Below are 24,875 nucleotides of genomic sequence, written 5' to 3'. Positions count from 1 at the left end.
TCCTATCTCACTACCATTTAGGGCCCCAAACAATCCTCCCAGGTGAGGCAACACTTCACCTGTGAGTCTGTTGGGGTCATCTACTGTATCTGGTGTTCCTGGTGTGGTCTCCTGTATATCAGTGAGACCCAATGTAGATTGGGAGACTGCTTCGCCTGCACCTATGCTCCGTCCACCAGAAAAAGCGGGATCTCCTAGTGGCCACCCATTTGAATTCTGCTTCCCATTCCCATTCTGATATGTCAATCCATGGCCTCCTCTACTGTCGTGATGAGGTCACACTGTGGTTGAAGGAGCAGCACCTTGTATTCTGTCTGGGTAGCCTTCAAACTGATGGTATGAGCATCGATTTCTCGAACTTCCGCTAATGCCCCCCTTATCATTCCCCATTCTCATTTCCCTCTTTCACATTATCTCTTTATCTGCCTATCACCTCCCTCTCGTGCTCCTCCCCCTTTTCTTTCTCTCCTATCAGATTCCCCCTTCTCTATCCCTATATCTCTTTCACCAATCAACTTCCCAGCTCTTCACACCTCCCCCGGTTTCACCTATTGCTTTATGGTTTTTCCTCCCCTATCCCACCATCTTACTGTGACTCCTCATCTTTCTTCCAGTCCTGACAAAGGATCTTGGCTGGAAACGTTGACTGTACTCTTTTTCATAGATGCTCTCGACCTGCTGAGTTCCTCTCGCATTCTGTGTGTGTTGTCAACAAGAATAAGTTAACCACTGATCAATTCCTTTAAATTAGTGTCAGTACCAAACAAAAGGGCTTGAGAATTTAATGGCATTAAAAGATAATACATTCCCAGAGCCTGTCAACCTGTATCCTGGAGTACTAAAATGGATAGCCAGTGAAATGGTGATGACTTGAAAGTATTTGCCCAAATCTCTTATGAATTATGGAACAGTTCTTGCAGGTTGGAGGGAGGTAAATGTGGCTCCATTTTTCTTAAATTATGGAGAGAGAAAAATGTAGACCAGTTGGTCTAACCCAGCAACAGGGCAAATGCTACAGCTTGTTACAAAGGTTATGAATGCAGAAGAGATTAAATATCAAGGGGACAAACTAAAATAAACATAGATATATGAAAGGGAAAACACATTTGGTAAATATTTTTGAAGATATAATGGATGAATATAATGAACCAGTGGATATAATGCATTTGGATTCTCAGGAGTGTCCTGACCAGCTCCATCACCCTCTGGTAAGGGAATTGTAAGGCATCTGACTGTAAGGCTCTACAAGGGATTGCAAGGATTGTTGAGGGGATCATTGGGGTCTCTCTTCCAACCATCAGAGATGCAGATCCCTTGACATTGTGAATGATCCTTCCCATCCATCCAACAACCTCTTTTACCTCCTAGCATCAGGTAAGAGGTACCATAGTATTAGGACATAAACTGTCAGGATGGGAAACAGCTTCTACCTCTAGGCCATAAGACCACTGAACTCCCTGCCATCACCTAGGTCTATTTTACGCATGAATTGCCAGTAGCATTATACTGTTTATCTTTTAACTAGTGTCACAAGTACATATTATTATTATTATTTATTAATTTACTAGTAGTAATATTACTTTGTGTTATGTGTGTGAGTTACATGTAGAGTGTTGTGCATGTTGGTGGAGAGGAATATTGTTTCATTTAATGGTATACATGTGTCTTGTTGAATGACAATGAACTTGAATTGGAGGAGGCCTTTGAGGAAGGCCTTCATAAAAGGTTAACATGTAAAATTAAAGTATCTGAAATAAGAGATAAATTTGCATGGATCGCATGGATTTAAATGCGTTAACTGGCAGATCCCGATTATAGCATCACCGAGAACCATAATCAAATTGAATTGCAAAGCAGACGTGAAAGATTGAGTGGTCTATTCTTGCTTTTTCTCTCTCCATGTTTCCATGTTTTCAAGCCACTTGGAGAAATACAATTAGTACAATCGTACTTTTCTAAAGGTGGTGGTTAGGCTGTATGTTAGGAGAAATAGGTGAGAATTTAGAATGACTAACCTATGCTGCGCTCAACCAAATGGAGAGGAAGTGTATTGAAATAAACAAACAAGCCTAAATGTGGAGATGCTGAGGGAATTTTCAAAGTTTGATAGAAGTTAATGTAGTTCATAAATATTCTTAATGTTTATAAATTAATTGAAACTTGGATGACAGTGGACAATTAACAGTTAATTGGATAGCAAGATTCCAAATAAGATTGCATTCTTATTGATGGCAGAGCCCAGTATGTATATAACAAAAGAATTCTAAAGAATTTGTGGCATGGTAGGCCAGAAATGCTCAGAAAATGTTTCTTGAGATCTTTTATCACATAAGTCAGATTTCTGCCAGCTTGATTCATTCCACAAGATAGCAGTACATGGCTGATAGCACCAGTTATAGAAAAGGCTATAACATCAAAATTTTTCCTTTCTATGTTACTGGAGACATGCTTCGAGGATAACCAATTCTCCGGTCAAACTGTTCTAGGACAGTTATGTCATTGGCTTCTACCCATTTGAGAAAAGTGCCAGGTATGTTGTTAACAAAAGACAAGACAAATTTAATCCAGGTCATTAGTGCCCAGTGTATATTCTCCCAAAAATTTCTATATTAGGAGGGATTTTCTCCAGTTGGTTGCTCGCCAATGCCTATCTTGTTTTTCACTAAGATCATTGACAGCTGAGAACACTAGGTACAACATGAAGGCTTGTGCTTCAGTATTGGTCATACCTTTAGCAAATCTGAGTTACAACATTGACATCAAGTGAAGAAAACGGTCAGATTGCCCGGGTATCTCCTGTCGATAATCGGTAGGACACACTTAACTGTGATGACCAGTGCCAGATCGGTCAACACTCAATTGCTTGATTAAGAGTGCTAATTTTACTATTGATTTCAAATCAACAATATGACTAAATGTGACATTAACAAAGTAATCAGGCAATAGTTACTCATAGACTTCTCAATGATACTCAGTTTGGATTTTGTCAGGGCCAGCCAGTCCAGGAGCATGCTGGCAATGTGCTGGTCAGAGGAATGGTAAAATAAACTGTTCTTTCATACAGATGTTGTCAAATTGATGTTTTCTGAGCTATTTTTCTCAGATTTGGCAAAGAGTTGTAAATTTTATTTATGTTTATCAGCTAATGTTTTGTTGTGCTGAACTATTAATATCTCCAGATCTTTTTCAGCCTCATTTTCAGTCTTTTCCACACCAGTTATCCAATCTGCAGCTGCCATTTTCTTTCAGTGCATCTATTCATGTTCCTATTGCATTGACTTGTAGTTTGTTATCACCAGAACTCTTTGGATTAAAACTTAATTCAAAATAGAGGAATAAAGTCTGTCAGAATTGATGCAATTTAATTTTGTTGCATTCATTTGTTTTCCATGAAAACTTTACTTAATTCAGATAGACAAGAGATTCTGCAGATGCAGGAAATCTAGAGCGCAACACACAAAATGCTAGAGGAACTCAGCAGGTTTGGCAGCATCCAGACACCCCACCTCTCCCGGAAGTTACGGGAGTCTCCTGCATATTAATAGTGGCTCCCTGATGCCCGCAAATTATATACAATATCACGGAAATCAATTTTTTTGAGAGCGAGCGAGAGAAAGCAAGAGAGAGCGCGAAAGCGACCATGAGAGAGAGAGAGAGAGAGCACGCGCGAAAGCAAGCAAGCAAGAGCGTGTGAGTGAGAGAGAAAGCAAGCGAGAGCGCTTGTGCGTGAGTGACCACGAGAGAGAGAGAGAGCGAGAGCGCGCCATAGCAGAGTGTTCCAAAAAAAAATAAAATGTACGTCACCCCAGACTACCCTAAAGTGTACCCCTGCCTAATAGGGGTCAAAATAATGACAGTGTTGCTCGCTGCACTGTTTGCAACAGTGACTTTTCTATTGTCCATGGTGGGTTAAGACTGTAAAAGACATGTTGAGGTGAGTTTAACAGGTGTCATTCGTTCATTAGCATAGCTAACGTTATTTAAACTAGCTGGCTAGCTGCTAAGGAGCTACTCTATTGCAGACATTCCACCTCTCCCGGAAGTCTCCCGTAAATTGATGATGCTACCTCCCTGAAATGAGTTTTTGCAGGGTGGGATGTCTGAGCATCTATGGAAAAGAATAAACAGTCAATGTTTGGGGCTGAGACCTTTCTTCAGAACTAGAAATAAAGGGGGAGACGCCAGGATAAAAAGGTTGGGGAAGGAGAAGGGGAACTAGCTAAAAGGTGATGGGTGAAACCAGGTAAAGGGCTGGAGAAGAAGGAATCTGATAAGAGAGGACAGTGGACCATGGGAGAAAGGAAGGAAGGAGGGGCATGAGGGGGAGGTGATAGGCAGGTGAGGTGAAGAGATAAGAGGCCAGAGTGGGGAATAGAAGAATAGGGAAGGGAGGAGAGAAAAAAAATTACCAGAAGGAGAAATATTGGAACAGGTATGGAAATAGGAATTAAAATGGTTGGCCACTGGGAAATTCAGCTTTTTGCAGATGGAGTGGAGGTGCTCGACAAAGCAATCCCCTAATTTTCATTGGATCACGCCAATGTAGAGGAGGCCACATCAAGTACTCTGTGGGTTCTTTGGCTTTCAAGCATTAATGAGCCTGATAGAATGAAGTGTGTGAGTGCACAGCTAACTTCTTTCTACCAATGATAATTCGGTGCACATTCAGCTTTGTTCTTGGTTGCTCTGCTGAGCGTTTACTGTAAATCTAATCTTTATTGAACTGGATAGAACAGGAAAAATATTTTTACTCACAGTATATGTTATTCTTAAATGGAAGATCAAATAATTAGTTTCTTGTGGGTTCATCCAAATATATAAGTGTTCAGGGTTTTGTAATATAGTTCAAATTTGTACTGTTATGGAAGGAAATAATTCATATTAAAAGAATACTTTTATGGCGCAATGAATAGCTGATGTTTGAATGTTTAGTATTAAGCTGTCACCTTGAGTGATTTGTATCCTATTTTTCAACTTCTTTAAAAGGATTTGGGTCCAGGTTTGTTTCTTGCGTTGAATTGCAAGTTAAATCATGTGCCTTTGCAAAGTCTATACCCTAAATGGATTTGCATCATTAACATATAACAAATATTTTAATTTCAAGGCATAAAATCTGGGGCAATAAGCAAACTGCTAGAAGAGCTTATTAAGTCAAACTGCAACTTTGAGGCAAAAGAAAGGTCGAGACCTTGAACCAGGATTTAAGTATTTTATTTACGTATAGCAACTATTTCCACCCAAAATATATATTTTTCATCTGTCTTTTAACCATTTCCCTCTGTTTCTCTTTAAAAAGGTATTGACTAGTTGAAACGTAGGTCTGTAAACACATTGACTTCATCCAATTATGTACCTTTCTTTGTGAACTTTATGAAATGTTCAACTGTATTATTGCAGACTGCAAGCTTTTTCTGTGCATTCACCCGTGAACTTCACTTGTTAATTTGCTTAGCTGAAAGATCAAGTCATGATCTTTATGTGCTATGGCAAGCAATTACCTGCCACCTTCTCCAGCAAAGATAGTGAAAACTGAGTTCTTTTTCTCCAGTTTACATGTATTATTGTTTTTTGTATCTTATTTTTTTCAAGAGTACAGAAATCATCTTCAAAGATAGAAGAGAGCTGTCTATGGAAAACTTAAGAAACAATTTTTTAAAATCTTATTTGTAGTAGTTATTGGGGTAGATACTGGTTTTAACCATGAGTTTTTTTTCTTCACTATTATATTTGAAACAAATGAATGGAAGAAATAACATTTTCTCTGCTCTTAGCTAACGTATTTTACTTGATCAGCTTCATTGCAGTTCTGATCAGTTTTCCTAATTTGGTTTAGATTTCTTTATTTAGTGTTAACTACTAGAAAATCTATGGCACCTGTCGAAACTCTGTTTGACCTTCAGAATTCGCTGTCATTCAGATTGCTCAATGCTGATGTTGTTCAACAAATATGATTATAATTTAAACTAACATATTGCAGTGAAAAGGAAGACACCAGTACATAAAAAGTCTCCTCTCAGAAGGAAAACGTCACTCTGTGAATTCCATTAAACAATCCACCCTGACATGATTTTTAATAGTGAAACATTTACAATACTGAAGGTCAGTAACAGCTCCACAGAGACCATTTAAATCAGGAAAAAGTTTGGAGATAGTTTTATTTGTAAAGACATTGACGACACAAGGTTAAAATCAATTATGGGTAATTTAGTTTTTTTTTGCACGTGCAGGGGGAGATTGACATTCTTTGTTGGTTTCCATGGTTTTCTTTGTTTTGTGGCTATCTGGAGAAGATGTATCTCAGAGTTGTATACTGCATATATACCTTGATAATAAATGTATCTTGAACCTTAAACCTTGAAAAGTTGCGTCATGTTATGCAATGATTTGTTCACAAGTACATTTTAATTGAATTCAGTTTAGGTTAATAATTTTCTGCATGTATAATGCATCTCCACAGATTTGCTGCAAGTCATACTTGATAATAATGAATCTACACAATAATAATTCAATTTCTTTACATAATTTGGTGTTATTTGCACAGTTGAAGCTTGTGAATGATGGTAGTTACTGATGCTGAAAAATGCCTCTCCGTTCCATATGAGAGTTTAGGCCATGAAGTTTTCTTGATTGATTGGTGTGGAAATCAATGCGACTTGCAGTGTGTGATAGGGTCTCCTTTAGTAATTACTTTTTGTCTGCTCCCAAACCTGCATGTTTTAAAAGTTTGTGCCATTTTAGCATCTACTTTAACCATTTGTATACTCCAAGTTTTACTTAAAATTCTGATGACACTTGGTGCTTGATCTACCTTCCTGCTTTCCTGACTGGAATTCTAAAATACCTTGACATAAAATTGGCTCTGGACATTGATGGTGGGTTGCATTGGGAAAGGAAAGCTCTTGCAAGAGATAGTGCCACAAGGACTGCTATAAGTTATTTTTGAAGTCAGTGGAAAATGCTGTACAGTGGAAACTATGTGGCAAATTTGAAATACCTACCTTTTTGAAAAGATATGCAGCAAAACATATTGCAAACCAGTTCAGCACAAATGAAAGGAGGTAATAATTAGTAATTCTTTGAACTTGAACAATTGAAGAAGACCTTTTACCATTACTGCATTTAAAATATTTGTTGAAAGTAATGCATGTTATAATTAAATATCAAGGAGTTAATGTTAAGAACACACAAGGCAGAAAATGAGTTGCATTTAAGCCTAGCAAAATCAAGTATATAAGAAATACATCAAAATTAAAAACTGTTTTTAAGGGTCACTCATTTAAATATATTATATTTATATTCTAAAATGATTGCAATTCTAAATGTTGCTAAGCTGTCCTAAAATTAACCTATACAAAATCGTATGTATTCAACCCCAGTGCTACACTCAAACTGAAGTAGAACTGAAGTAACATGTCAAAGTTTATAGGATCTACAAGAAGGTGAACCCTTTATAAATAATTAAAGGTTGTTAGTCTTTCCCACTTCAAACTGCTGATACAAATTGCTCAAGTAAGCATAGTACCTTGGCCTGCTGCCCAGATTGTTTGCAAAGCACCTAGCTCCACATTGCACCATATTACTGAGACACCTGTCTGAATCCAAATTAGATGATTTTGATGAATGACATTTCTTCAAAAAGTCAGTCTTGTGAAAGTTCAGTGTGTATTAATACTATGTCACTCCAGCCAGTGGAGGGTTGTACGATACCATATTGAGTCTAAATTCTTGTCTTGCCCATTTTCGAGTTAGTGCAGTGAATGTTCTATTCCCCAAAGCAAAACATTTCTATCAGCTCAACAGCACTGTGGCCATATAAGACTTCATAATCTCTGCAAGCAAGCTATTAACCAAGCCTTTTACAAGGCTTTAAAAAAAAGCTCATTTTTCAGTAAGATTACTTTAGTATTGGTTTCAGTTATTTAAATTGGGTAGTGTTGTCTCCAACGCAGACTGGGAGACCGCTTTGCCGAACATCTACGCTCCGTCCACCAGAGAAAGCAGGATCTCCCAGTGGCCACACATTTTAATTCCACATCCCATTCCCATTCTGACATGTCTATCCACGGCCTCCTCTACTGTAAAGATGAAGCCACACTCAGGTTGGAGGAACAACACCTTATATTCCGTCTGGGTAGCCTCCAACCTGATGGCATGAACATCGACTTCTCTAACTTCCGCTAAGGCCCCACCTCCCCCTCGTACCCCATCTGTTACTTATTTTTATGCACACATTCTTTCTCTCACTCTCCTTTTTCTCCCTCTGTCCCTCTGAATATACCCCTTGCCCATCCTCTGAGTCCCCCCCCTTCCTTGTCTTTCTTCCCAGACCTTCTGTCCCATGATCCTCTCGTATCCCCTTTTCCCTATCACCTGTCCAGCTCTTTGCTCTATCACTCCCCCTCCTGTCTTCTCCTATCATTTTGGATCTCCCCCTCCCCCTCCAACTTTCAAATCCCTTACTCACTCTTCCTTCAGTTAGTCCTGACGAAGGGTCTCGGCCTGAAACGTCGACTGCACCTCTTCCTACAGATGCTGCCTGGCCTGCTGCGTTCACCAGCAACTTTGATGTGTGTTGCTTGAATTTCCAGCATCTGCAGAATTCCTGTTGTTAGTGTTGTCTCATGGTTGCCTTAAACATTTGAAAATGTTGCATGTAAAATTCTAATGAAATTTATTAATCACTATCAAAGCTGATCATGATATTTGCTCTGTTATCATTTACTATCTGGCATACTCCTCAATCCCTAAACTATTAAGGGTATTTTGGATTTAGTTTCAAGGCAATAGTACCAATGAAACAACTAAAATATAATTCACAATCAATATTCTGGATGTATCTTGTAACTGAGTTGCTTTGAGCTTTTACATTTTATGTTGGAGATCTAATTTCATGAAAACATCCTTTACAATTATTATTTCATGCTGTAATTTATTAATAACCTGATGTAAATGAAAAATAAAAAGAAACTGCATTTGCTGGAAATCTTGGGGAAAACAGAAAATGCTGTAAAAAGAAGAACCATCTGTAGAGGGGAAACATTGTTAAGAGCGCATCAGAATCGGATTAAGGGCTATTAACCTGAAACATTAACTGTTTCTCTCCCAGATGGTGTCTGACCTGCAGAGACTTACTATCATTTTCTGATGTTATTTCAGGATTAGATGACTCTCTAATGGTTGTGAGCCTGGCATACTTTATTTGTTAGATGACAGCAGATTGATATCAAATCAGTTAACTTATTATTGTGATAAAATTTTCTGTGTTGTACCTGTGCTGTGATATTGGCTTATGTAATTGGGTAAGGCTTAAAGTTGGTACTTCAGCCTTATATATTAGCAACATAATTTCCCCTGACCTTATAGATATACAATTAATTTGGAGTTATATTGGAGGAATGTGCCTGAGAAACTAATTGCAATGTGCTTCTTCCTGACTCCCTTAGTGCACCTGCCCCTCAACATCCTCCCAACATATTTGTGTCATATACTGATAGAGATGCTTAAAAGTTTTCCACAAAAATACATGTTGATATACACATGTGCAGCAACTGGAGGTTATTTAGTATGTAAAATACGCTCGGTGGCTACTTATTCATTACCTCCTGTACCTAGTAAAATGGCCATTTTGTGTATTTCTGTAAGGTCATAGTCTTCTGCTGCCGTAGCCCATCCGCGTCAAGGTTTGACATGTGCATTCAGAGATGCTCTTTGGCGCACCACTCTTGAAATGTATTATTATTTGAGTTACTGTTGACTTCATGTCAGCTTGAATCAGTCTGGTCATTCTCCTCTAACATTATCAAGGCATTTTGTCCACATAACTGCTGCTCGCTAAATGTTGTTTTTTTTTCTTTTCTCTCCATTCTTTATAAACTAGAGACTGTTGTGCGAGAAAATCCCAGGAGATCAGCAGTTTCTGAAATATTCAAACCACCCTGTCTGGCACCAACAGTCATTCTACAGTCAGTCACTTAGATCACATTTCTTCACTATTTTGATGTTTGGTCTGAACAACTAAACCTCTTGACCATGTCACACACATCAAAGTTGCTGGTGAACGCAGCAGGCCAGGCAGCATCTGTAGGAAGAGGTGCAGTCGACGTTTCAGGCCGAGACCCTTGACGAAGGGTATCGGCCTGAAACGTCTGACAAAGGGTCTCGGCCTGAAACGTCGACTGCACCTCTTCCTACAGATGCTGCCTGGCCTGCTGCGTTCACCAGCAACTTTGATGTGTGTTGCTTGAATTTCCAGCATCTGCAGAATTCCTGTTGTTTGCTCTTGACCATGTTGCATGTTTTTATGCATTGAGTTGCTTCCCTATGATTAGCTGATTAGAAATTTGCATTAATGAGCGGGAGTACCTCAGAAAGTGGCCACTGGGTGTAAATACTTAAGGCAAGTAACTGATTAATTATCCCCATTGATAAACTTGGAAATTATACAAAGGTTAATTAAATGTCTAGTTTGAACAGTTTTTGAAAGTTTTGCTCAGTTGTGAATTATCCCATATTTGAAATTGCATATCTTCTTTGAAGTAGGGGTCAATGAAGGTCATCATGCACATAATGGATCAAGTAAATGTAGAGACATCAGAGTTCTTAAAAATAGGTAGATATTTAATCTGGGCATCATTGGCAAGGCCAGCATTTATTCTCTATACCTGATGCTCCTTGAATCAAGTTGTTGGTGTTTCTATGTCAATCATATTGGTGGACCTGGAGTTTCATATTGTAAGTCAAGGTAAGGAGGGCAGATATATTCTCCTGATGGTCACATTAGTAAACTGGGTGGTGATTTTTAAAAGTTGATTAGCTTTTAAAAATTTCACATTTTAAACTTAATATTCTCTAAGTGGCTTGTTGGGATCTGAACCATGGGATGTTTGTCTTGTTGGCTTTGAGAGGTATAAAACAAAACTGGGGTAAGAGTCAGTGATAGCTTTTTTTAATTGTGAAGCTATGTGAATACTTTTCTTCAGTCTTCTATTAGCATGAATAAGATACTTGCATGATCAGAAAACAAGCCTAGAAGTCTTAACACAGCAAGACATCTCCCATTGAACTGTGCGTCTCAAAAGATGAAAATATGAAGTTACCAAAATATGTATTTCTATCAGTTTATTGGTTACACCATATACTTTAATTGTAAGTGATTTACTCCAGCATATCATAGACCTGCCCTAGATGATATATGTGATTTTCCATGACATAAAACATCAATTTTTCATTGGGGCTTTTAGATTGCTGAATAAAATTGCTGAAACAAATAAAATATATTTGTTCTCTCCATCCTTTGCTCATATTACAGTACTTGTAAATGGTAAATATTTATCTGACCTCTGCCAAATACGTTAATTAATCATTCAATTGAAAAGCCCATTATGCAAAATGCATTTTCTAATGTGTATATACTTGTTTGTATTGGCTTAATATGCTAATACTTTCCTTACAGATTAAAAGAAATGAGCTACCCAGAGTTCATGCTGTACTTGGCGACAGAGAATGTGGTCTGGACTCTGCTGTTTCAACCTTAGTCTACGCTTACTTCCTTTATAAGGTACTTGAATAAAGGGAAGCCTTCAAGTGCATGTTTTCTGTAACTCAAAAAGTCAGTGAACCAGCAGTTTTCATCTATCTATCATCGATAAGATCAGCCTGATTTGTATATACAGTACTGTATCAGTCCAGGATGAACTTGGTGAGAAGTGGTGGCACATCTGTCACCCTTGTCTGCTGCTGCAGAGCAAGTGAGAATCCAGGATATATTGGGTACACTGCCTTTGCAACACCATTGGGTACACTGCCTTTGGGCACTACATTGGGTACACTGCCTTTGCAACACCGTCCCACTCAGATTTTGTATTGGTGGAAAGATAAACTATTCACTTAGTATTTTGCACTTTAAATTTTTAATTTTTAAAATGTTAACCTTTTTATTTCTTTAATGATTCAGAGCAATTTGTAGTCATTATATTTCACAGACATTGAAAAACTGTTACAAACCCTCTGTCTTAGATTGTGGATGGTGGGAAGGAAGAAGTAAAAGGGCAAGGGTTGCATCTCCTGTAGTTACACAGAAAGGTGTTTCATCAGGAGGGAAGTGAATGTTGCTGGAGATGACATGGAAGAATTGACCCTTCAGAATGCTGAACGTGAGGGGAATATACATATGTCTGGTAGTAGCATACGTTTGAAGTTGGTGGAAATTATGGAGGATGATTATTGAGTGTGGAAGCTGGTGAGACAGAAGGCGAGGACAAGAGAAACTTGATCTTTGCTCTAGGTGAGAGGAGTTGGGATGAAAATAGAAATAAGGACATGGAACAAATAACTTTGAGAGTTTGAGAGCTCTGCCTAAATATGGTGCAAGGGGAGCTGCAGTTAAAGAAAGAGGAAGATATTTACGAAGCATTCGTGTGGAATGTGTTGACATCAGAATTGATGTGACAGCACTGTAGAAAGTGGGTGAATGGAATGAAGTCCTTACAAGAAGCAGGGTAGGAGAAGAGTAGAGTCCTGACGAAGAGTCTCGGCCCGAAACGTCGACTGTACCTCTTCCTAGAGATGCTGCCCGGCCTGCTGCATTCACCAGCAACTTTGATGTGTGTTGCTTGAATTTCCAGCATCTGCAGAATTCCTGTTGTTTGTGTTGTAGGAGTAGAGTGTGTCATGATAGCTGCGGGAATCTGAATTCAATAGATATTGATTACTAACTTGTATCTCCATAGGCAGAGTTAGAGTAGTGGAGGAGGAGATGAGAAGGGTCGGAACTATGGATTATGTGTATGTGGGGTCTTATGGACATTGGTAACAAATGTGCATTTAGCTGTAACCAAGGGTTTTTGGCTATTTCTTGCCCCAGTATTTAGATACGTGTTCTTCTGACACACAAAGAAATGTGGTAAGCTACTATAGAATTTAAACACTAAAAGTTTTTCCACACACTAGCAGTATATGTGGAGCAGGTTGAAACGTGCTTGCTTTGGCTGCGTGTCATGTATAGTGAGCGGTTATGTAATTATATCATGGCACTTTTTTATGCTGCTGCAAAACAAGAAGTTTCACTGTACATATAAGTGATAATAAATCCAATTCTGATTTTCCTTGTTTTTCAATATCTGTTCCAAGTTAGGTGGATGCTACATAAAACTTTGTCAGATAGTGATCCCATTCATTTCCTTTCCATCTAGGAATTACATACAAAAGCCAGTGTGCAGCATATGATTATATTATCCCGTGGTTATTTCGTGGGTGCTGCCATTCTAGGTCAAATTCCTGATATGAACACGTACAACACATGAAAGTATATACCCAAAGTACCAGTTGAAAAGATCTGCAAATGTTCATGCATGTTATAGTTGATTCTCCATGTTATTAAAGAATTGTGGTGAAACTGAATGTTGAAGAAAATTTATTGATGGGATGTTATGAATTTTAGTTTTTTCTATTATTACATGAAAGGTTATAAATTTCATGAGGATGTATTTTTAAAATGTGGTTCTACTGGGTTGAGGGATTTAATTTGAAACTCAATGTATGAAGATATATTCTAATTTATCTTAGAAATAAAATATTGTTCCAACTAAATTAATTGTTTCTCTTCAGACCCATCCAACAGATCATCTTTATGTGCCAGTGCTGAATATAGAAAAATCAGAATTTCCACTTCGCAGTGAAGTTGTTTCCATTTTACAACAGCTGAATATCTCTGAATCTTCTTTAATATGCAGAGATGATATTGACCTCCACATGTTGAACAGGGAAGGGAAACTGGCTTTAACACTTGTTGATCATAATCGGCTGACAAGGTACATTATTCCAAATTTCACTTTCTAAGTATTGAAATGCTATTTAATTTTAATGACATGATTTCTTATAGTATTGTTAGGTTTTAAATTTTCTACAATCATTTTCTGCTATTGGGCAGAAATAGTGACCCTTCAATTTAAAATAAAGGGCGAGATTCGCAATGAACTGAAGGTCTGAGAATGTTAAGTACATCTGGGAACTATTCCTGCTGGGTTCCATTTATTTTTTAATCCACTTATCTTCAGACAAAGGTAATGACCATACCCATTGCATTCATATTCCAAGATGAGAAGCACATTGTCCAATGTAAGTTCTATAATTTGTACCATACTTGTTGTTTCACAGTAGTGACACTTAAAAATTAAAACCTTTGCAATCATTGACAGAGACTTCTGTAAAAAGTATACATTTAAAAAAAATATTTGAAGTTGAACTGGCATTAAAGAGGGTGGATTTAAAAGGACTACTTTATATTTTTAGAATAAATATCAAGTAGGCTTTAAATTTAAGTGTCTTTATCAAAAAGTATTATGAGGGGCTTCATGGAACTGTTGAGGTTTGACTTTGAATTAAAGGAGAAGGGATTATTCAAATCTTGGTTAAAGTTTCAAGCAAATACACTTTTGTAATTTTGTTATTCAACTGTTCAGGAATAAAGCATTTTTAACATGGTAAGAAGTCATGCTTATTCAGGTATGCACTGTTGATTCTTTTGATGTTCCTAACTATGACTATCTACCCAATCTATGTGCTTCCCATAATCATGTATATTTCTGTCATATTACCCCTTAGACTAACTTTGTCTAGTTTGTCTAACTTTGCTGTATCACTAGCAGTATATAATCCAGGTGACATCCTGGTGAACCAAAGCCATATTTCCTTTAATGTGGTGACAAGAGCTACATACAACACTTCAAATGTGGCCTAACTAAAGTTTTATACAGCTGCAGCAGGACTTTCCTACTTTTATATTCAACTGAAGCAAGAATGCCATATGCTTTTACCTCTCTACTTGTATCGTCACTTTCAGGGAGTTAAGGGCTTACTGCTCAACATCCTTCTGTATGTGAATTTTCCTAAAGGTCCAGTCATTTACTGTGTGCTTTCCTGTTAGGTCTGTAGTCCTAACGTGCAAAACCTCACACTTGTCTAGATTAAATTCCAAATGCAATTTCCCTGCCTTGATCATATTGAGGGACTGTGTGTATGGAAGAATCATATTGGCTAGGAAAGGTATTGCCTCACAGTTCCAATGACTCAGATTAAGTCTTGATCTCTGGCACTATCTGTGTATGATGTTTACATATTCTCCTAATGTGTCAATTTCCATAGATGTTACTTTTTTTTGTCAAATTCTTTTGTTTTATTATGCAGGGGACTATGCTCTAAAACAGAAAACAAAAATGCCATTATTTCTCTGTTTATGCTACCATTTATGACATTCAAGTTTTTCTTTATTTGATTTGTTGTTATGTCAACTGTGAATTGAATATATGTTTGTTCTTATTGCAAAACTTTTCGTCATTTTTCACGTGGTCTGGTGGTTGTAGAGTTGGAATATTAGATGTTTCAAAAATCTTGTTTTTAGGTTCTTTGGTTTTATGATTTTCATTCTTTGGTTTACTCTCCTGGTCATAATCATGTGATACTGAGAGTAATTTTGCAGAAATTAATGACCAGATTACTTCACCTTTTTACACAAAGGTGAAAGTGTGGTGTCATGAGGAACAATATAGGTTGAAAAAGTAAAATTAAAAAATACATATTATAAAATGGAAGAGCTTATACATTGTTTTTAAGTTGAACATCCTCGAGTAAGATGTTCACATTGGGATGCTACCCATTATCTTGATTACTAAGTTATTGATAACCTAACTGTTGTTTTATTTCTTAAGTACTGTATCATTGTATTTTTGAATAAATTATGAGATAGAATATATTGCTTCATTCCTTTTTTACACAAATTATTGTTATCAAATATACTACTGTAGCTGCTAAACTCTTACGGACCATCTACATTTAATGACCAGTCATTTTCATAAACTTAAGCTTTACACTGTGTGGGGCTATATGTAATTTAACTTTTATGGTGAGTTAAATATCAAATAATCATGCAAAGTATTGAGAAAGAGAAATATAGAACCTAGCTAATAGCTTGTTTACCTGAAATGCTTTACATTTGTATTAACATCCAACAATATTTTAAATTTGTGGTCTGATACAGGCTTGAGGAAAAGTGGTACATTGGTACCAGACAGCACTAATTAATTTCACTTCAGTGATCTAAGTTGTTATCTGCAACTGAAAGGATGGTCTCAACCAATAGTCCCCAAATTTTGGGGTGCCAGTTTAATGTGTTTCAATATTTGTATTAAATTGTTAAAAATATAATAGATTACAACTGTAGAGCAAATTCAGTTTTATGGTGCATTTGAATCCAAAGACTTGTTATACTGTAATGCATTTTGGAAAATTCAGTTCATGGTACATTGCTAAGACAGGTGAGTTGCTCTTCAATCTCTTCCACTATTGACTGGAACAACAGTTTTACTGAGTTACTCGGTATGTTCTGAATATGTTTTTTTAAATGTTGCAATTCTCCTAATAGCGTGCATTAACCAATTAAGCAAAAGTGTGTACCAGATATTATGGTCAACATAAAACTACACCTGGTGTCTTATTGTCTTTTAGTGATGACAAAGCACTTGATACAGCTGTTGTCAAAATAATTGACTATCATGAACAAGAGCGAATACATTATGATCATTGTGAAATTGTTCTGGAGCCAGTGGGATCCTGTATCACACTAATAGTTTCTGAAATTCTCCAAGGAGCTCCAGATCTGCTAAACCAGCATTTAGCACATCTTCTGAAAGGTAAGAGTGTTCATTTTTGATTAGCAGGAAAGTACTTGATCACTCACATGACTTGAGGGTTAAGGGCATAGGAATTATTTACACAACGATAAATCAAAATATATAATCGTGAGAAATTCTGCAGATGCTGGAAATTCAAAGTAACACACACAAAATGCTGGTGGAACTCAGCAGGTCAGGTAGCATCTATGAATAAGTAGTCGATCTTTCTGGCTGAAACCCTTCTTCAGGATACTCCTTGGGGAGATGCATGCATGTGGAGTTATGGCCTGGAATTTGTAATGAGATACAATGACGAAGTAAACACTGTCATATCCTCCTGGCGTGTGTTCATGCAGAAATAAGAGATGCTGACATTAATTCCCTGCTGTCCATTAGAGTGCACTGTTTTGCTATTTTTGCCGATACAAACTGCAGAAAGTAATAAGCTAGAAAGAAGGTACTGTGAACCATTTACCAGAAAAAAAAACACATGAAAATGTGCTGCATAGCAGAAAATATATTTAAATTTTACTGATCTTCAAGGATATAATTACTGCTTAAGAACGTCTCCAACCCTAAAGTGTATGGAGGAAAGTATATTTTTTGTTGCTTCTAGATGATGAAAGGTTAGCAGGGGACAATAATAAATCTGGATGAAATGATAAACTACAGTACTTTGAGGAAAAATAACTATTCATTGAAAACCAAAAGTGACACAGTAGCAAGCAAACTTTATATCATTTCACTTGAAGTGGAATAGTCATAAATAGTTTAGCCATTTCAGGACTTGCATCTGAGAAGTACAGTAAAGATTTTTTAAAAAATTTATGGTGAATTTTGCCCCTGCATTTATTCTAGTCTCAGCTCTGACTGGAATTTTTGGCTCCTTGAACTTCTACTCATTAAATAGATCACTGAAGGGTATTAAAAAATGGACAAAACTTGAAAACGCGGATTTTTCAGAAGTAGGCTTTAAGCCTCACCAAACAGTAGTGAATTAACTGGTGTTATATTGCCCAGAATTGGTGTCAAAAAAAATGTAGGAATAATGCAGCAAAGAATTAATTCAGTCATATTTTCCTCTCCATATTCTTAATTTGTTCAGTTCCGGACAGGAAAATGACAACTCAAGTATTCAAATTTTGCATGACTGATCTGTATGGATCTTTATCACTATTGATAATGTCACTGGTGATGTTACGGCTGTGCAGTCCATGCAGCTTCACTGCCAAATGCCCAGTTGAAATCAAATCCTTATCTTGAACCTTTGCAAGAGACAGGGATCATGACAATGACAGTTACATGGTTCTCCCATCCTGCAAACACAGTACAGGTTTCCCCCGCTATCCGAAAGTAGAGCGTTCCTATGAAACGGTTCGTAAGCCGGAATGTCGTAAAGTGAATAAGCAATTACCATTTATTAATATGGGAAACATTTTTGAGCGTACCCAGACCCAAAAAATAACCTACAAAAACATGCCAAATAACACAAAACCTAAAATAACAGTAACATATAGTAAAAGCAGGAATGATATGATATATAAAGCCTATATAAAGAAGAAATACTTTTCTACAATCATTGAAGCACTGTCTAGCGCAGTGAAAATCTCATGCAAGCGCTCTCGGCAGAGACTCGGAGCAGGCGCTCTCGGCAGAAACACTCACTCCTGTAACCTTTCAGCTATGAAGCTGCAAATCATACCAAATAACACATAAAAATACACAGCCTATATAAAGTAGAAATAATGCATATACAGTGTAGTATCACTTACCGGAATTGGGAAGACAGTGAGCACACTGATGATGGTGTGTTAGACTGAGTCGTCGGAGGTTGGGGTGGTGGGACACTGAGGTGTCATTTCATCGTTGTCTGTTTCCATCAGGGCAGGCAGGTCATCCTCTTCTATGTCTGCCTGCCTCGATGTCGAAGGTCGAGTTTTGTCGTCTGCTATGGCTGATGTGGAAGGCTTGAAAAACGACAGTATGCTTGACTGCTTAGCCTCGCGCATTTTTCTATCATACAGTTCTTTGTAAGCACTCAAATCATCCTACAAATATGCCCTAAACCCACGTACCGTATCAAAATTAAAGTTGTACTTTTCTGCAATCATTGTTGTCAATTGCAGTAAAAATCTCACGCAGTTGCTTCACGTTCAGTTCCTGGATGACTTCACTTTCGGTCTGTTCGCTACTGCATTCGGTTTCTATTGTTATCCTTTCCTTTTCCAATTGCATCAGCTCTTGATCATGGGATGCCAAAGCCTCTTCAACATCATCTTCGTTAACTTCCACAAGCCAAACTTACTTTGTCCTTACTTCGTCTAGTTTTACGCTAAGTGTAACACCCTTACGAGCTCTTTTAGGCTTTTCTGATACCTTAGAACTCATCTTGCTAATGGATGCTCAAAATAAATCGACATAAAGCACAGATGCTCACAGGCATGTGTTTGAGCAATGCCGGTAGAATGCAGTTCCGGGGGAGGAGCTTGGCTGCTCGGGGCGCGCGCTGCCTTTTCTCATAACAGTGAAAACACCTTCTGTTAGCGAAAACAGATAATTAATGTAGGTCTTTCGTAACAGCGAGGTTTCGTAAAGCGAACATTCAAAGAGCGGGGGACACCTGTATTACAATAATTCTCCAAAATGTATTGAATTCAGATTAGGTCTGTGTTGATTTCCATGTCTCTGAAGTATACAGGAGGTTAGGATTTTTCTGGAGGGAAAGGTATAGCATTCTAATGTAGAGAATTGAGAAAAAGGTTTGGTGCAACATTGCTTGCTGATCTCTAAGGATCAGAATATAGAGCAGTCCCTTGCACCAAAGAATCCTGTATTGCTCAGCCAAAGTCACCCTGGAGCAGGAGTTGTAGAAGTGACATTGAAGATAGGTACAATTGGAGGCAGCATGGATAAGTTCTGGACAAAGCTTAGTAGTGATCCAAAATCATAGGTAATTATTACTGTCACATTGCACCAACCATGTCTTTAAATTGTGATGAGACAGATCAATCTGTCTACCTTTTGGGCGAGAGAAGTTTATTTTTCTGACCAGCAGTAGAATTCACTTCATCTTCTAATATTGACAGCTGAGTTGATGTGACCATAATAATTACCTTCATGTACCTTGACTCCATCTTGTCTTCCTTTATCCAGTCCCTTCCAATCTACATCGAGGACACCTCATATGTCTCCATCATTTGAAGAACTTCTAATTCCCTGGCTCCAACCACTTTGCTCTGGATGTCTGGTCTTTTTCCTCGCCATCCTCTATCGGGAATGTCTAAAAGCCTTATGCTTCTTTCTACTTGTGCAGTCTCATGTGTTACTCTTTCTTGGTATGACCTCTCTTTGGTATCTCAGCTGAATGATGTAATGTAGCAATGGTGTAGTTCTTGAGGACCAAATCGATATGGAATGTCAGACTGAAGTTATGTACTCAAATCCTAAAATGTATATGAAATCAATTGGGAATGGTGGAATCTATGGACTCAACACAAGAAACTGAATTAAAACTTTCTGATGAATGAAATAGAAATGTACCAATTAAGCTCCATTTCATGGAGGGAGGAATTGCTTATGTTCTCTGATCTTTTGTTTGAGCTTCTGCTTGTTCAGCTTATTGTATTGCTATATCTGCAATATTGTGTAAGTGAGTCTGTGTGCTGCCATAATGCTTCAGTTCTGTTAAGTGAAAACTCATACCCCCATCAAACATTCCAGAGTTCAGAATGTAATCTGTATCAGTGAGGAACACATCTCAAGTATTCAACACGTTATCTTGGTAGACATAATCATCTTGCAGACTCTATTTTAATCTACATTTTGGTGAATAACATTTGCGTGGAACACTTTCCTATGACCAGTGAGTCATTAAGATTTGGTTAGTGTCCAGTTTTGTCTCATTTATATTTGTAACTACAATAGCACTTTCATAAGTATGCCTTGAAGCTATGCATAGCAACCTGTGCTCTTACTTCCTACTCTTGCATGCATCTAATCAACGTTGGGCAACACACATCGAAGTTGCTGGTGAACACAGCAGGCCAGGCAGCATCTCTAGGAAGAGGTACAGTCGACACTTTGGGCCGAGACCCTTCATCAAGACTCAGCAACTTTGATGTGTGTTGCTTGAATTTCCAGCATCTGCAGAATTCCTCATGTTTACGTAATCAACGTTGGTGTTATTCACCATAATCCAAAGAAAAATCAAATCTCCTCTGATACTGGAGCTCTAAAATAAACCAGAGAATGTAGGAAATGCTTGGCAGGTCTGTAGGAAGAGAAATAGAGCTAACAATTCAGGGTGAGACCTCTCTTTAGAAATGGAGAAGAGAATAACAGTGCTTGATAAGCTGCAGGGATGGTGGGAGACGAGGTTTATTAACATAGAACACTGCAGCATGGCACAGACTGGTTTGGTCCACAATGTTGTGCTGGCATTTCAACCTACTCCAAGATCAATCTAACATCTCCTCCTGCATCGCCTTCCATTTTTCCTTCTTCCATGTCCTTATTTAAGAGGCTCTTAAATATCTCTAATGTATCTGCCTATATTATCACTTCAAGTGCAGCAAGTTCCATTGCGACCACCACTCTGTGTTTTTCTAAAAAAAAACTACCTCTGACATTCACCCTCCATTTTCTTCTAATTATTTAAAAATCATGCCTTCTTGTACTCGCCATTTTCATTCTGAGAAAAAGGTGCTGGCTGTCCACTCTATCAATGCTTCTTATCATCTTACACACCTGTATCAAGTCACTTCTCATCCTCCTTCACTCCAAAGAGAAAAAACAGTAATTTAACCTTATCATCAGTGCTTAGAAAAGTGTAAGATCTAAAATGGCAGAATCAAATTTCTGTCATGATAAATAAAAATTCATGAGTAACTAAAAGGAGAATTAAAGTTGTGTTCTGGGGCAAATTGGTAAAGTTGTTTATTATTGTCATGTGTACCAACATACATGAAAAAATTGTCTAGCATATCGTCTATGCAGAGCATTTCATTACAGTAGTGCATTGAGCTAGCACAAGGTAAAACAATAACAGTGCAGCATAATGTATTACAGTTACAAAGATGGTCTGCTGGCGCTGCACTATAAGGCACAAGGCCATATGAGATGGGTTGTGAGGTCAAAAGTCCATCTTATTGCTTTTTTAAAAGAAAATTATTGAGATACAGCGTGGATCAGGCCCTTCCAGGCTTTCGAGCCATGTCATGCAGCAACTCACCAACTTAACTCAAGACTAATCATGGGTAGTGTACAATGATGAATTAACCTACCAACTGGCATATCTTTGGACATTGGGAGGAACCCGGAGCACCCAGAGGAAACCCACGCGATCATGGGGATAACGTCGAACTCCTTACAGTCAGGAATTGAATCCAGGTCGCCTGTACTGTAAAGCGTTGTGCTAACTACTATGCTATCACGCTGCCCACTGCTGTAGGGGAATGTTCAATAGTCTTGTAACAGTGGGATAGAAGCTCTTATTGAGCCTTGACAGTATGTGTGCCCAGGCATTTATATCTGCTTTGCAATGGGCTAGTCCATTAGGTCTTTGATTATGTTGTTTGCATCATCAAGGGAGTGAACAATGTTGACACAGTCCATAGCAGGAAGGCTGGTTTCTGTGACTTACCGAACTGTGTTCACGTTCTCTGTGTTTCTTGCTTTCATGGGCAGAACAGTTGTCATACCAAGCCATAATGCATCCAGATAGGTACATCAATAAAAATTAGTGAGAGAGTTGAAGGAGATGTGCCAAATTTCTTTGGCGACCTGGGGAAGTAAAGGCGCTAGGGAGCTTTCTTGGCCGTGGCGTCTATGATGTTGGACCAGTACTGGCTAACGGTGATGTCAACCATCTTGACCTCAACACCACCCCTCTTCTTGACGTCAGTGGTCTGGTCTTTTGTTTTACTTGTGCTGTCCCCTGGTAAGCCTCAGGCTCACTCAGCTCGCTTTCGTCTGGGGGAGCAGCCTTCAGCCCCGCCAAACTGGGTAATCAAGTTTGTGTGGATACTGTGTGATGTACCCCACCCCGCCAAATAACAGACAACAAACCATACGTGATTAAATGATTACACTTTAGAGATCTTACTGGAACTACGTAATTAATAGAGATAAAATATAAAAGGAAAATAAAAGGCGCCAAACTTATCAAAGTTTAACCACTTCATGCACAACAGTTGGAGCTCAATTATTGGAGTCTTCTTTCCACCATTTGATCCCCTCCGACTGCCTGGGTCCAACCACGGTGGTCGACCAGATGCTCCACACGTCTGTCTTCGCCTCCTCTCCTCGCTGAAGACCCTGGGCCTCAGACTCCCGCTTGGGGTCCGTCCCGTTGGCCAGCTTACAGCATCGCATCTCCTCTCTCTGTCCCCATCACGCCTTCTCCCTCAAAGCGCAAAAACAATAGCTTACAGACACACAAGAAAGAATAACATCTATCCCAATTGGTTAGCAAATGAATACAATTCTCTTTATAACTCAAACAAGCTGCTAGAGAGAAAACTTTCTCAGCAGTTATTATTACAGAAAAGCCATTTTAATTATAACATAACAAAGAAGCCATTTTGTTAGCCTTCGCCGTAACATAAAAGAAGAAACCCCTTACACTTGTATTGAGGGAAAGGTTGTTGCCATATCACCAAATCAGTAGGCTATCTCCTTCCTGTATGGAACAGTTGCAAATGAGATCTATAAGATTAAATGCAATGTGAAACTTATGATCAGTTTTGTGAATTCAGAGTGCATCCATTCAACTGGAGTGTCTCTCAGTTTATTTTGACTCTATGTATTAACTGTAAGTATTACACTGTAAATAATTGGTGTGTCAAGAGGAAAGCTGGCATATGGTCACGGTATTAAACTTTACACACTTGTTCTATTGGCCTGAAAATTTCATTGCTTAAAGTGATAGAAAGTTTCACCAGAAATCTGATCTCTCTGTGCTATTGTGCACGTAACATGAATATAGCATGCTTCTGCAAATTATGAGGAGGCCCACTATATGTCTGTAGGGCAACTGTCTAGATGCCATTCAGTATGTTGAGTGGCATGTACAACTGCCAATTGATGTTGTATGCTAACTAGATGCTTATTGTGGACCCTGTGCTCTGCTGCTGCAATCTTCTCTTCACCAGTCTTTATATACCTACCATGTTGTGTGAAAATTGTCCAGGAAAAGTACACTGCACTAATTCTAATCCACATAACTCCTTTTCGGTTCTTTTGTACAGAAGATTATTGGACTTTTTTTTAGCCATTAAATGATTGATGGGGTGCCCCACAGAGCAATTTCAAAGAGTGGAATAAGTTCATTTAAAATTTCAATGTTGTTATCACTTCAGTATTTACATTGTAGTTGATACTCAATTTCTGTTTCATTAAACTACAAATGAAACATATTTCATTGATATTCATGCTATTCTAAAAATGTGATTATTATTTATTTGTTAGGTGTAATAAAATTAGACTGCATGAACATTACTTCTGAAGCTGGAAGAACAACACTAAAAGATAAAGAAATGATCGCTGCTCTGGAACAGAGGTTTCCTGACCCTCCTGCGCATCAAGAGTTTTTTGATGCTTTGCAACAAGCAAAACTTGATGTTTCTGGTATTTACTTCTATTTTTCTCTAGCAGATTTCATTTCCTTAGAGCAGAAAAGTATGGAACCCACCTTAAACCTGTAATTAGTACTGGTAAAGTTTTGATTTAGACATAAATTAAATATTGAATTTTCTGTTACACCAAGAAAATGTTGAATGAAGTTATAAGTATCATGGTCAACAGGCAGAGTACATTTATTAATTCCCATTAAGAAACTGTAATATATTTTTATGTTTCATAATGCTATGTAGGAAGACATTCATCTCATACCTGAAATTTTCATTTGCTGCTTCCTGGTACTAAATTCTGTGCAACCTGTTGGCACCAAAGATGCTAATGACAATTTACAAAATCCAAATAACCTACCAACATTTTTTGCAATGTGGGAGGAAACTGGATCACCAGCAGGAAAGATGGACACTGGAGGAATGTGCAACGTCCACATGACAGCATCCAAATTCAGGATTGTGCCCAGATCCCTGAAACTCTGTAACAGCAGTTATTAACTAGGCAAATGTGATAATCACCTTCTGCACACCACAGGCATTAAATTCAGGTGAAAGGGTATTTACATCTGTGTATGGCTGT

The 24,875-nt window shown here is 38.0% G+C and overlaps 1 protein-coding gene across 4 annotated transcripts in view; it reads left to right on the top strand.

Annotated features, from left to right (window-relative positions):
• LOC134357338 (protein prune homolog 2-like) overlaps positions 1-24,875 on the top strand; it is a 338,972-nt gene that overhangs the window by 49,730 nt on the left and 264,367 nt on the right. For all 4 annotated transcript variants that reach the window (XM_063068774.1, XM_063068772.1, XM_063068773.1 and 1 more), the window contains exons 2-5: positions 11,453-11,557; positions 13,606-13,808; positions 16,501-16,685; positions 24,135-24,293. In XM_063068774.1, the coding sequence (XP_062924844.1) occupies positions 11,453-11,557; positions 13,606-13,808; positions 16,501-16,685; positions 24,135-24,293 (652 nt within the window). The remainder of the gene's footprint in view (positions 1-11,452; positions 11,558-13,605; positions 13,809-16,500; positions 16,686-24,134; positions 24,294-24,875) is intronic.

The sequence above is a fragment of the Mobula hypostoma genome, chromosome 16 (genome assembly GCF_963921235.1).
Source record: "Mobula hypostoma chromosome 16, sMobHyp1.1, whole genome shotgun sequence".
NCBI lineage: Eukaryota > Metazoa > Chordata > Chondrichthyes > Myliobatiformes > Myliobatidae > Mobula > Mobula hypostoma.
Note: the sequence above shows the minus strand (reverse complement) of the source record. Positions and strands in the feature narration are given on the sequence as shown.